The sequence below is a fragment of the Dipodomys merriami genome, unplaced genomic scaffold (genome assembly GCF_024711535.1).
Source record: "Dipodomys merriami isolate MVZ:Mamm:240054 unplaced genomic scaffold, mDipMer1.0.p SCAF_36, whole genome shotgun sequence".
Classification (NCBI taxonomy): Eukaryota; Metazoa; Chordata; class Mammalia; order Rodentia; family Heteromyidae; genus Dipodomys; species Dipodomys merriami.
The window spans coordinates 4,575,216-4,590,350 of NW_027205159.1; the positions used below are offsets into that span (position 1 = coordinate 4,575,216).

General features: G+C 38.9%; 1 protein-coding gene across 1 annotated transcript in view; it reads left to right on the forward strand.

Annotated features, from left to right (window-relative positions):
- Slc9a2 (solute carrier family 9 member A2) overlaps positions 1-15,135 on the forward strand; it is a 115,411-nt gene that overhangs the window by 90,575 nt on the left and 9,701 nt on the right. The window contains exons 8-10 of the mRNA XM_069988611.1: positions 4,433-4,594; positions 11,368-11,464; positions 13,568-13,699. Of these exons, the coding sequence (XP_069844712.1) occupies positions 4,433-4,594; positions 11,368-11,464; positions 13,568-13,699 (391 nt within the window). The remainder of the gene's footprint in view (positions 1-4,432; positions 4,595-11,367; positions 11,465-13,567; positions 13,700-15,135) is intronic.

Below are 15,135 nucleotides of genomic sequence, written 5' to 3' on the forward strand. Positions count from 1 at the left end.
CTTTCAACTCAAACACACACACACACATACACACACACACACACACACACACACACACACACCACACACACACACACACACACACACACACACACACACACACACACACACACACACACACACACACCGTGTCCTGGGCTTGAACTCAGGGTACCTGGTCATTGTCCCTGGACTTTTGTGCTCAGGGATAGAGCTTTACTACTTGAACCACAGCTCTACTTTAGTTTTTTGCAGAGGGGGGTATGATTAATTGGAGATAAGAGTCTCATGGACATTCATGCTTGGGTTGGCTTCAAACCTTGACCCTCAGAGCTCAGCCTCCTGAGTAGCCATTGGTGACCAGCCCAACCACATTTTTATTTTCTCTAGAGCCCTGTAAGTCCTTTTCCAAAGTGATGAGTGAGAAATGTTAGCAAACCAGCATGTTTTCTTACAAAAGTGAAGGGCTCCACATTCATACCACTTTTCTGCCTCCAGAGTGTAGAAGAGCATAGACATCAGTAGGCATGTGGATCATGTCAACTGCCTGTACACTCTGGGAGGAAGGAGGAGAGGTCAGCACTATGATCTTGTGGGTCTTATCTGGAATTTAGGTGGAGGAATGTCAGAGGCACTTTGACTCCTCTGGCTTTATCTCTCAGGTCATGGTCACTACTTCTGGAATCCCTGACTGACCCTGGCAGAACTTTTAAGGTAGCCAGGCTAATTGGACCATGGGTGCTAAAGATGACAGAGCCAGCTTTTGGCTTATTTCTGAAAGGCAAGTTATTCTTTAACATTTGTCTCAACAATGGATGTGCTTCATGTAATAATCCATAAGCACTTATAGATTTTCATGGCTGATTCCCATATAAATTTATAATTTGCGGGTTGGAGTGCAGTCACAGGCCCTTTTAAAAATCAGTAACATACAGATTACATCTCTAAGATTATATAATCTTGATGGGCTAACAATAGCATTCAGTGGGAAGTGATTGCTTTAAGTATGTTGGGCATCTTTTGGGGTTTTTTTTGGGGGGGGGTGGGGCTTGAACTCTGGGCCTGGGCACTGTCCCTCAGCTCTTCAGCTCAAGGCTAGTGCTCTACCACTTGAGCCACAGTGCTACTTCTGGCTTTTTTCTTTTTGCTTATGTGGTGCTGAGGAATCGAACCCAGGGCTTCATGCATGCAAGGCAAGCACTCTACCACTGAGCCACCTTCCCAGCCCCATTTTGGTTTTTTTTTTTTATCTTTATGCCATATTCTTGGCAGAGGATTCTTGAGGCATTTGATCCTTCAGGAATGGGATGAAAGATAATACAGGGTGACATTTCTCAGATTCAGCCCAAAGAAACCTAATGATGGTGAAAAAGAACACCTATGTGTATCTTGGCAGAGAAATAGATGGGGGTGGGAATAAAGCAAAGAAAGGAAACAAATCCGTACAACAAAAAGATCAGATATTCTTGTCATTTATGTTTACTCTTCCTTTTACTTATCTCTAGTAAAAAAAAAAAAAAAAGCTAAAACAAAAATAGCAGTAAAGGAAGTTTTAAGATGTGTTGTCGTTGAGAATCCTAGCTCAATGATCCTAACATGAAATTCAAAATAAACACAAGAAACAGTAGGCTCAGTCTTCAGTGTAGTGGCCAGTCAACACCAAAGCAAATCAGGGATGGCTTAGAGCTATTCAGAGTCCTCTGGTATTTAGAACCAAGGACCAGTGCCAAGAATGTGAGAGAACATTGGTTTCTTTCATGGGACAGGTATGCCCATATGACCTCTGCAATATACTTCTTTCTTTCTCAACAAATATTTATTGCATGCTGTTTCACTTATTTATTGGCACGATAAGATTGCATAATAAACAATCCCAGAAGTAGTTGCTCCAAATAGCAGCCTGGATTAGTAGAGTCCATAAGGCAAGAAGCTATGAGTCACCATATGAGACTAGGCTGATATGGGTAAGTCTTGCTCATGCTGCATGCAGGTGGGAGTCACATGATTCTACCTGGCTTTATCTGAAGTGACTGGGATGATGCTCACCTTTGTCCATGGTACTCTATGCTCTCTCATGATGATGTTGGAAGCGCTGCGTGAAGGCTCCAGGTAGAAAGCCCACTTTAGGCCTCTTCTTTCATCCAAAAAGACTATTACTGAGCCTATGCCTTGGATCAAGGTAGGTAGTCACCTATGCCATGGTACAAAGACATTGCTGGAGTAACATGGCAGAAGAGTTGGACGTAGGGAGTCATTGGAAGCCATCTTCTACAAAAGCTCACAGAGTACTAAGCTCCCTGGCAATCATGAATAAGAGACAAAAATGATTCTTATACATATAGATTTTATATTCTAGTGCAAAGGGACAGAACATTACATGAATAAGTCAGTTATGGATTGTGTCATAAAGTGATAATTACTATATTTTAAAATAGATATGGGAAGTGAGAAAGGATGCAGAGTGGAGGAAGATGTGTAAGTTTTAACAAGAGGGATGGGAAATCCTGTTTAGAGAAAATTACCATTGAGAGGAGACTTAAAGGAGATGTACACATGAGTCCTGAAGGTGTCTATAAAGTAATAGTGAGTAGAAAGGCACAGGTGACAACTATCTAAGGCAGGATGGATATGAGAGTCTTCACCTGAGGAAAAGGAGCACTGTGCTAAGGAGGTGCAGATGCACACTGTGCAGGGTCTTATGGTCTATGGTGCTTGTATTCAGGTGAGAAGCAGAAACTACATTATTTGACTGACGTGTGTGTGTGTGTGTGTGTGTGTGTGTGTGTGTGTGTGTGTGTGTGTGTGTGTGTGTGTGTGTGTGAGTTGTGGGGTTTGAACTCTGGGCCTGGGTGCTGTCCCTCAGCTCTTCAGCTCAAGGCCAGTGCTCTACCACTTGAGCCACAGAACTACTTCCTGTTTTCTGATCGCTTATTGGAGAAAAGAGTCTCTTGGACTTTCCTGCTCAGGGTTGGCTTTGAACCATGATCCTCAGATCTCAGCCTCCTAAGTAGCTAGGATTACAGGCATGAACCACCGGTGCCTGGCTTTGGGTGACTTTTTAACAGGAATCTTCTGGCATCTGCCATGAGAATATGCAACAGAAAGAGAGTAATTCAGTGCCTCATTTCATGCAAAGATTCCATGAGAGAGGACCAACTATTGGACCAGGGTGAGAGCGTGAGAGGTGGTTGGGTTTTGCATGTAGTTTGATGGTAGAACCAACAGAAACTGCTGATACAGAATGTTGTCTCCCCAGGCTTCTATAACAAGCTTCACATGGTAGGTAGCTTAATCAAAAGCAATGAGTTTCTTAATGTTCTGGGGGTCTGCAGTCAAAGAGCAAGGTGCCACATGGTTGGCTTCCTTGAGGGCTGTGAGAATCTGTTTATGCTTTTTTATTTCACATGCAGATGGCAGTCTTCTTCCTGACTACCTGTTGCTTTTACTCTGCACATGTCTCTGTCCAAATGGTCTCTGTCCAAATGGTCATGTTGGATTGGAGCCCACCCTGATGATGTCATCTTAATTGCATTGGCCAGATGATGTTTCCAAGTATAGTCACATGCTGATGTGTTAGGGATTAAGCATTGACTGTTGGTCATGGGATACAATGCAAACCATAACATGGAACACGAAAGAAGGACTAAAGATGGTATCATAGTTTCTGACCTAGAGAAGTCATCATTAGTGGAGAATGGGAGAAGATAGGGTCAATTGCCTATCATCTTTGCAAGCATGTTAGGAGTTGAGTAGATAGCTAGATGTTCATGGCCAGGGATTCAAAGAGAATATTGGAGCTAGAGAGACAAATTCTGGAGTCATTGATATGGAGAAGAAGATAAAAGACTGGCAGAGAACTCCTATACTCATGGGTCAGAAGAAGAACAAAGACCAACAAAAGAAGCTGAGAAAGGGGTATTGAGGATCGGAGGGGAGCATGGTGCACTGGAAGCCAAATGGTGACAATGTATTTAACAGGTGGCTTTAGGAAAGACAGGAATAATAGCTAGCTATTGTATTTCCATTGTGGGGTCCATTGATGACCTTCATGACAATATCCTCAGTGGAGTTCATATATCAGACAAGTCCCTGATATATGAACATTCAAAAAGCACAGGAAGGGAATTGGAGATGTTGATATTGATAAGGATTAATAACACTTTGAGTAGCTTGGCTGAATGTGCAGGTAAAGAAATGACAAAGGGAGAAATATATGTAAATTTAACTAGTATTAGATCTATGGTCTAGGGCCCTATTTAAAAATGTCTCAACACATATGTGTACATATGCTTATACAGATATATAGCATTTATATTATATATTCACACATTTTAGGTATGCTATGTACAAATACACACTATGATCAAACTAATTAAATTCTGTGACTGTGTTTCTACCTTGGAGGGTTTTCTTTATCAGTGCGGTATTCAATATTTTCAATTTTGACTTATAGGTTTAAGAAGTTTGATGACAGATATCTTCGGAAGCTTTTGATTCGGGAAAACCAACCTAAGTCCAGCATTGTGTCCCTGTATAAGAAGCTTGAAATAAAACACGCCATTGAGATGGCAGAGACAGGGATGATAAGTACTGTCCCTTCTTTTGCATCTCTAAAGTAAGTATGGCTTTGCAAATTAAAGCTAGCCTTTTATTATCATAGTACTTTAATTTATAACTGTTACTAATTATATTGTTTATAAACCTACATTAATAGTCTCTTGAGAGCAGCCATAATAATATAAATTGATCTATGTCCTAGAGTTTTTACGTATTATCTCATAGTAGATGGAGAATTTTGTTAAAATTCTCCATAGCCTCAGACTATGTATATTATGTTATGTTTTGTGTTATGCCATCTTGAAATGGACTAGTCAGAAAATACATGCACACTTAGGATGTTTATGCTTTATGACATTTCAATACCCCTCATACAACACTGGGATTGGAATATTAGAAGGTGCGTCACACTTGCTGCTATCCATATGCATGGAATAATGGCAGCCGTGTTCTCACAGACTTTTCACAGAGCCCTAGCTGAAGGCTTGGGGGTAGCGAACATCTCAACTGTGCATTACATAGAAACATTTGGGAAAAGTTAAAGAATGCAGATGCCTGATTCCAGGCCAGTTAAATCAAAATCTCTGGGGCTGAGGCCCAGGAATAGGTATATCTGAAAGTTCCTGTGGACCCCATGCATCCTCTGTGCAATTGAAAACAATCTTCCAGTCCAAAAAGTTCTTTAGCCAGGATAGAGACCCACTGATCTCATCTGTTTCCTTTAAGGAAAAGGAGGTAAAGACCCAGGCTCTTGAGGTGACTTCTCAAGTCCCTCAACAGTCAATGGAAGAAGCAATTGTGCAGCAATCAGCAGGGGATGTTATTTCTTTGCGTAAACATCATTCCTTCTCTGTTTAGGACAGTGATAGGAATTACAGGCTCCCGCTGATTCTTCTACTGCTAATTAAACAGGCTTGAAGCTCCTTTAAAGGAAATTTCAAGCAATTAAAATGTTACCTAGGGGGAAGTTAAAGTGACAGATGAGAAAATGACACAAAATATCCAACTATAACCATGGTTTTTAACTAGGATTTGTAAGTCTCCTATAAAAACTATGGGAGTTTATATGATCCAGAATAGCAAGAGGGAAAGGTCAGCATGGCAATATAGAAACAGCATTAGAAACAGCAGTGAGTTGAGCTTTCAGGTGACTGGCTTAGAGCCTCGGACCTGTATGAGAGCCTCGAACTAACTGTATGAGCTTGAGCTGGCCCATCTCTTTCTCTGAGTGTTTCTGTAACAGAGAATGAGAGTAGGTTTAACTTGATTGGTAAAGTTTATTCAAGCTTAAACATTTTCTCTGGTCTTTCTCATGCTTGTAGTCACATCAAAAAACAACTCTATTATCCAGTTTTCCCATTTTCAGATGAATGCAATCTCAGTGTTTCCCTGTGTTATAGTTCTTTTTGGAAGAAAGGAGAATAAAGTCAAAGGTTCAGGGTACTGCATTAAGTTAAGTTGGTCATCAATGGCACACTCTTGTAATCCTAGCTACTCAGGAGGCTGAGATCTGAGTATCATGGTTTGAAGCTAGCCAGGTAGGAAAGTCCATGAGACTCTTAAGTTCAGTCAACCACTAAAATATTTGAAATGGGGAAAAAAAGTGGTAGAGCACTAGCCTTGAGCAAAAAAAGCTCAGGGATAGCACCACCCAGGCCCTGAGTACAAACTTCAGGAACAGCATAAAGATAACACACACACACACACACACACACACACACACACACACACACACACACGCACACACAAAATGTCTATGTTCATAGTTGTACAAATAGAGGGCATAATGACAATTCTACCTTTCCCAAAATAGTTTCTCTAAAAACAAAAATAGAAACAAAAGGGAAGGTAAAAAAAAATTGTATTTTTTTTGTCGGTCTTGGGGCTTGAACTCTGGGCCTGGGCACTGTCCCTCAGCAACTCAGCTCAAGGCTAGCACTCTACCACTTAAGCCACAGTGCCCCTTCCAATTTGCTGGTGGTTTATTGGACATAAGAGTCTCACAGACATTCCTGCCTGGGCTGGCTTTGAACCATGATCTTCAGAACTCAGCCTACTGTGTAGCTAGGATTACAGGTGTGAGCTACTGGCATGCAGCAGAAATTGTATTTCTGACATATGTACTGAATTGAGAAGATGCTACAATCCATCTTCTAAATACAACTAGAAAATGGGGGAAATATTGTTTAAAATGAAGAATACCAGGGCAGTGAGGAATTTCTTAGACAAGAGACAAGAGAACAGGGAAGACTGAAGAAATAAAATTGGCATTGAGGACCTAATTTTGCCTGGACCTCTCATTAGTTACAGCCATGTCCTAGAGTCTAAGAACTAAATGGAAGTTTGACACATTGATTAACTTTGAAAAAAATGATTGAAATTCAGGATCTACCAAAAGTCAACTCTTGTGGCCAGTGTTTGGTTATTACCAAAGTCCTCAGCCTGAGGCTGTCAAAGCCATTTCATATTCCTATTATACCAATACCAAATGCTTGAAAAAGTGAATTTAAATTCCATGTTGAAGAAAATAAGGTTATTAGGAGCCATAAAATTCCTTTATGATTTTATATAACTAATGCTTATAAAACAATAAAATGTTTCAAATACATGAGTAAATAAGAAAATGTGATTTATAAATGGAAACAAATGAGAGGCCAAACAATTATACATGGTACAAAAGAATTCAGATGATTGCATTATCAGATAGACACTGATATTATGAGAGATCATTTTAATAAAAAAGAGATTTGAGCCGGCCAACCTGTGGCTCACATCTGTAAGACTAGTTACTTGGGAGGCTGAGATCTGAGGATCATGGTTTGAAACCATCCCAGGAAGAAGAGTCCATGAGACTCTTATCTTCAATAAACTACCCAGAAAAAGCTGGAAGTAGTCCTGTGGCTCAAGTGGTAGAGCGCTAGCCTTGAGCACAATGAGACACAGGGACAGTGCCCAGGTGGTGAGTTCAAGCCCAGGACTGGCAAAAAAGAAAGAAAAAAAGAAAGAAGGAAGGAAAGAAAGAAAGAAAGAAAGAAAGAAAGAAAGAAAGAAAGAAAGAAAGAAAGAAAGAAAGAAAGAAAGGAAGAAAGGGAGGGAGGGAGGGAGGGAGGGAGGGAGGGAGGAAGGAAGGGAGGGAGGGAGGAAACTAACAAAGGAAGAAAGGAAGAAAGGAAGAAAAGAAAGAAAGAAAGGAAGAAAGAAAGGAAGAGAAGAGATCTGAAATGTAGTTATTTAGCTGAAATACATGAATTGATATAACAGCAGGAGAACTGAACTGTTGAAGAGAGAATGGACCAACTTGAAAATAGATTAGAATGAAATGAAAGCACAAAGTGAAGCAAAGAGATTGAAATATGGCTAATGAAATAATGTATGGCTTTTAGTGAAAAAATGTTCAGGAGACACCAAGAGAGAAGCAGTCAGAATAAATATCTTAAGAAATAATGACTGAGAACTTCTCAAGATGATCAAAGACAAAAATTGTGACAAACATCAAGCAAATTAGATAAAACATTCACCAAACCTAAATACCTGATGTATAAAACAGCTGAATCCTAAAAGGGAAATATTAAACATCCCCAAGAGGAAAAATGTATCCGTTTTCTTCAACATTAAAAAAAAACACCACATGATAATTGATTTTCAACAAAAGCAGCAGGAATTAGGGGTATCTTCAAAATCTTGGAAGGATATAATTAGAAATGTAGTGTTTTATACCCTGTTAAAATATCTTTCAAAAGTAACTATTAAAAGTAGCTTCAAACAAATGAGAGGCATCGCCCTGAAATGAACATCAAGGAAATTCAATCAGAGTTCTCTTACACAGCAGTTTAGAGAAAGAGAAAGAGGTAACATGATTGATGGTAAAGCTAAAGTATTTGGGAAAATCTAAATGAATGTTAGTTGTATTAAATAACAATGACTGGGGATATTTAGTTGTCCATAAAAATACAACACCAAGCCGGGCGCTGGTGGCTCACACCTGTCATCCTAGTTATTCAGGAAGCTGAGATCTGAGGATCTCAGTTCAAAGCTATCCTGGGCATGAAAGTTCTTGAGACTCTTATTTCCAATAAACCACTCAGAAAACCGAAGTGGCACTGTGGCTCATGTGTAGAGTGTTAGCCTTGAGCTGAAGAGTTGAGGGACACTGCCCAGGTCCAGAGTTCAAGCCCCATGACCGACAAAAAATAAATAAAAAATAAAAACACCAATAATAACTTAATTGGGAAATATTGTGCCAAAATCTTTGTGTTCTCTTAAAAGCGTGTAAATAGTAATTTCTTTTTTGAACCTCATAAGTTAATGATTAATGTTATAACCCATAGTAAACACTGAGAAGAGTAGTTAAAGAAGTAAAATAGTATAACTGATAAATTAACAAGAGAGAAAATTCAATAACAAAACAATATGTAAACTATAAATGTTTTCTTAATTTTCCATTTGTTTTACCTCTTTGGCTGTGATTTCTTTCTTGTATGAGAGCATACTTTGTGTGAAGTACTTTAAAAATAATTTGTCTACCAGTAATTTAATTGATACTCATTATATAATATTCTGGTATTATTATATGCTTGTTGTGGTAAAGGTTGTGAGAGATCTATATCTATATTGCATTACGGTGTTTCTGGCACAATGATTTAAAGTCATACATCTTCAAAAATAGAACATTCACCATTATTCATTATAATCATTTCCTTAAAGAGTACATCCTCTGATATCACTAAAATTATACAAACATCCTGATAAATTTCTTATCCTTCTATTTGTAACCATCACATAGTATTAAGTATAAAATGACTTCTATAGTTTATTCACTCTGATAATCAGCTCTTTCAATAGGAGTGTTTGGGAAATTATACTTTTTTCTTTTCTTACAAATATCTTTGTCAGGTTTAGACTCAAAGTTAGACTCTTCATTTGATTGATGTGGTAATTTATCTTGTTTTTTAATGTCTGAAAGGATTAACTTAAATCATGCATTATTTCCTACTTAAAGGTTAAATGAAGTCATATAGTCTTGTAGTTTTCAATTATAGACTTATTGACTTTACACATTTTCCATTCTTTGTGAATTTAATTTATTGTTTCTTTTTGCAACTTCATGGCATGGCACTTAGATGATTGATTTTCAGCCCAGTGGTTTTTTTTCTAATAGTAGCATTTAAGGCTAAAATATTTCCTTTTTCACATTTCTTTAACACAGATTTGGTGTGTTGTATTTTAACCACATTCTAATTCAAAATATTTTTATTTCCACCATAACTTCTTATTTGACAGAGAGATCAAGAGTGGGCAAATACTGTTACAACATTCAGTGTAGAAATATATGAAAATGGAACCTGGGAATTTGAGAGGGAGGAGTGGATTGAAAGAGATGGGGGGAGATTATGGAAGCAGTAACACTGATCAAGATACATTGCATTCAGTTCATGTTGAGCTGAAGAAACTCCAGTGGCCAGTGGCTCATACTTTTTATCCTAACTCCTCAGGAGGCTGAGCTCTGAGGACCACAGCTTGAAGATAGCTTGGGCAGGAAAGTCCAAGAGACTCTTATCTCAATAAACAACTCAGAAAAAGTCAGAAGTGGTACTGTTGCTCAAGTGGTACAGTGCCAACCTCGAGTGAAAATGTTGAGTTTATACCCCAGTAACTCAAAAAAAACAAAACAAAACAAGCAAACAAAAGTGTTGCTCCTAGGGGTCATACTGAAGCTCACCGTGGCCTGCCTGTGTTTTAAGACAGAACAGAGCCACTTTAAGCAGTGTAGCTACTAATAAGCAGCATAAAAATGTGAGAACCATCTCACCAATCGAGTGTGAAAAGGACATTATTTATAGAATGAAAACAAGAAGAAATAAAAAAGTAGGATGTCACCCTATTCATCGTTGGGGAAAATGTTTTGCCATTCATTGCATCTCGGAATGGCTGTCATGTGCTACAAGTATGATGTGGGGTTGTCACCAGTAGAGCTACAAATATGGAATCTTTGGATATAAAGGATTGACTGTCTTTGCACACATTTTATACATAGTGTGCTTGCAAATATTTGGAATGAACTATTTAAAAAGATAAAATTCTTAGAAAATGCAGCTAATTAAATTTGTGTTGAAAAAACTTCTGTTATTTTATATAGTGTCAGAAATAGCCAGGTGATTATTGCTTTAATGTTCCTTCTTTAAAAAAAAAAATAACAGCATGAGAAGCCAGGCATGGTGGTACACACCTGTAATCCCAGTACTTCAAGTTGATTGACCTAAAGTATTGAAGTATTTAAAGTATTGAGTAACTTCCATGTGCTAGTTATGTATTTATTTACTTACCCATTTTTACAACCCCCAGGGCTTGGTCTCAGGGTCTTGTACTTGCTTAGCTTGCCTGCTCATGTCTAGTCTGGTTATTTTGCAGGTAGAATGTCATGGCTATTTGTGTGTGTGTGTGTGTGTGTGTGTGTGTGTGTGCGCGCGCGCGCGCGCGCACGCGCGCACGCATGCCCAGGATGACTTCAAATTTTAAACTTTCAGATCTCAGTCTCCTGAGGAGCTAGGATTTCAGGTATGAGGCACTGGTGTCGAGCTCAAGTGCTAGGCTTTTCTTTTCTTCTTCTTCTTCCATTATTGTCATTAATTTCCATACCTGTATAACCAAAGAACATATCCTAAGTCTTTTAAAACATTTTCCTCACTTCAGTAACCAAGTTCTGCTGAACAAAGATTCCCCTTCTAATCCCCCGCCCCACCAAAGAAAAATGGTCTGTGGCTCTAATATAGAAAAATCAATGAATGTAATATATGATGAAAGTTGAAATATTCTTTGTGTAAACGTTCACAGTGATTGCCGGGAAGAAAAAATAAGAAAGCTCACACCTGGTGAAATGGATGAAATTCGAGAAATCTTATCAAGGAATCTATATCAAATCCGCCAGCGCGTAAGAATCATTTCTTTCCCAAAGTACTTGTGTAAAAATACTTGGCTCAAAATATGCTTTAACTTTTTGTTATAGTTGGAGGTCCCATTGTTGTATTCACCTCAGTGGTCCCACCATACCAGCTGCCTTCTCTTCTCTCTGATCTTTGTTATTGCACCCCATCTTATCATAACCCCCAGTCTGCCCTTCTCTCTAATTCCCTTTTATTCATGCCTTATACAAATATAATTCCAAATGTGTCACACAACTAAGACAAATGAAATGAAATGTCATAAACTTTTTAGATGAGGACCTTGGATAAATGATGGGTTTTTTAGTCCAACCCCAAAGTATAATTGACATAAGCAAAAAGCAATGAATTGGAATTTATGAAGTGTATTATTTCTTCCATATTAATCAATATTGAAGGAAGGAAAAGAAGATTCAGTCTTGGAGAATGTATTTGTACATTACATATTTAGTCAAACACCTGTATCTAAAATGTCCAAGGAGCACTTGAAGTTACAGAAACAACAAACGTGTAGCACAACTTACAATTAGACCACAATTTTTTAATTTCAGAAAATATTCAAGACATTTGCATGCTGTTTGCAGAAACTTCACTTTTGTTCTTTCTAAAAAAAATGCATTATGAATTTTGCCATCTCTGTTTCCCAGATGAGTGTCAGGGAGCTAACTTTAACTTCATGAAAAGGACAACGTAGTTATAAAAATATGTAACTGAAGCTCAATATTAAAATTGTGTATTTTCCCCCCTTTTATTGGCAGTACTCTCCTAAAGTCAATCAACAAAACAACAGTTGTGGCTTCCAGGATAAACTCATTCTGAATTGCGTGTCTATTTCCAAGCTCCCCATCACCCAACCTTATCTCTACCTGCTTCACTCACTTTCCACAGATGCCCTCCGTTCTTGAAGTTTATGGTCTTCTCCTTTTCTCTTCTCTCCTTCCTCCTCTCCCCCTTTTTTCTGTTGCCTCCTCTTGTTTTCCTTGTCTTTTCCTTCTTTTCTCTCTCCACTTGCTTATGGTCCTTCTTCTTATCACATGGGGCAGAGACTCCAATTGTTAATTTCTCTGAGCAATTACCACATTACACCCTCCACTCCAGCCCTGTCCTTTGAAACTTACATTACTTTGGAGTAACTTACATTAGCACTTCCATGCTTTTGCAGTATTTTCTTAGCCTAAGAGGTCCAATTTGGTAAGTAAACCTGCTCAAGGCAGAAATCAAATCTTATACTATGTAACCTTTGCATCTCTCTGCAAGGACACAGCTTTCTGCCAGTTCTGTTAGGAAATAAACTTAATTACTACTTATGATTTATTTTGGGAAACACAATTTTATATAGTTTATTAACTTAATTACTAATTATGATTTATTTTAGGAAATAAGCTTAATTACTAATTTATAGTTTATTTTAGAAAATTCAATTTCTACATAATTTATACAATTAAAAATGATGACATGGACGGGCCTCGTTTGGAAAGTGTTCTGGGATGTGATCATTGCCGGTGGCAACAGCAGCCGGTCAGTGTGAGAGCTCAGTGGAAAAAAGCACAAGTGTTGAAGTGATTTCAAGAGCAGGGCACCACCATGTGGCTCAGCATTGTTGGTGTGATATCAGTAATCCCAATTCAGATGAGAATGACCTATGTTTTTTTCTGCCTACCAATAATGGGTAATGACCAGGACAAGGCAGTTTGAGGCAGGCAGAGCCTTGGATGGAGTTTAGTTATTTTACTCTTCTATAAAAATCACACTGATTTTTATGAAAGAATGCATTCTTTCAATATTTTGAAATGGTTCACCTGTTTTACTTTTGATTTTTTTTTAACTTTTGATGGTATTTATTTAGCCAACTCATTTATAGAATGAAACACTTGGCTCAGAAACATTGCTATGTCAATGGCAGAGCTGGAACCAGAATCCAGGCTCTTCAAACTGCTTTTAATTTTGTTTTGTTTTATTTTATGTGTTGCTCTGCATACAGGTTGTAAGTGCCACACAGAGGGGCAAATCCGAAGAAACGCTGTCAAGTTTTAGAATTTGAGGGGAAATGGTCAGTCTTTGGGTAAAGTATCACGTATGCATTTTTGTTCCAGACTTTGTCATACAACAGACACAATCTGACCACTGATACAAGTGAGCGGCAAGCCAAGGAGATTCTGATCCGTCGCCGGCACAGCTTGAGAGAAAGCATCAGGAAAGAGAACAGCTTGAATCGAGATCGCAGGGTGACTGCCTGGGATCTGGGGGGGGGGGGGGGAGGAGGGGAGGGGGTGTAGGATGAAGAAGGTGTCCCAAGCAGGACCATAGCTGTTCTGCTGATCAGATGACATATCTGTCAGAATGGCTGCTGAAGATCCATTCCCAGAAACTCTGGGATGGAATATATAATAACGTCCTTTGGCCATGAGTGAAATATGATAGTTGAGTAGCTGTACTCTCAGCTCCTCAAAAAGCTGAGGGAGATGATGACTACTTCATCCCACTAGCCCGGGCAACACAGAAGACCCATCTCAGAATTTAGAAAAAAAAATCACTGGAAGGGAGGGAAAGAAAGAAAAGAAACATAGACAAAGGAGGAAGAAGAAGAAAGAAGAGGAGGAAAAGGAGGAGGAGGAGAAGGGAGAAGTAGGAGGATAGGGAGGGAAGAAAGAGAAAGAATAATAAAGTCCTTTCAGATGTTTCTCAAATACCTGCTACATTGTAGCCACTGCCATGGCCACACGGAAACCCTTGGTGAATAAAAGGAACAGATTTCTATTCTAGTAGTAGAGATAGGCACCAGCAAGAGGCTCTAAATTTACTTATTGTGCTTAAAAGCAAAACGTATTATAGAAAATATAATAATCATAATAATAATAATCATCATCATAATAATAAATTATAAATATAGGCTCCTAAAGAAAGTTTGTAGCACAGGGAAGAGATAGTCAAATTACAATCTTTACCAGAATTGCTGGGCCAGGCTGTCTGGCAAATGAAGCAGCCATACATCTCATATTAGTGGCATATGTTCTGAGAAATGCTTTGCCTTTACACATTCTAGAGTAGGCTCATATAAACTGAGAATCTTGGCGTCAGTAGTTAATATGATCTTACAGTACCACTGCTGTCTTGTCAGTTGGTCAGTCAGTATGTACAGGACTGCATTTGAGGTTTCTGATGTGAGGAAGCAGAGGGCCGAGGACTTAAGGTGGGTGGGCACACCCATGTGTTCTCTGGGATCTGCAAGAAGCACAGAGCACCTGGGGACAGAGGTTTTTGGACGTCCCTTTCTTCGGTAGTCCAGTTGGACTGGACATTGTCAGTAGGTAAAATGAGACAGTGACTTACTGATTTAGTGTGGCAAACACTATATCTTTTTAAAAATATTATACTAGATATTGAGTCCCCAAGGTAAAAATGACCTTGTATGAACAAGGGGATTTATCTGTGTATGTGAGTGTGTGTGTGTGTGTGAGAGAGAGAGAGAGAGAGAAAGAGAGAGAGAGAGAGAGAGAGAGAGAGAGAGAGAGAGAGAGAGAGAGAGAGAGAGAGAGAGAGAGAGAGAGAGAGAGGGAGGGAGACAGACAGAGACAGAGACAGACAGAGACAGAGACAGAGAGACAGGGGGGGGGCACATGCCAGTATTTGTGCTTGAACTCAGGGCCCAGCACTCTTGCTA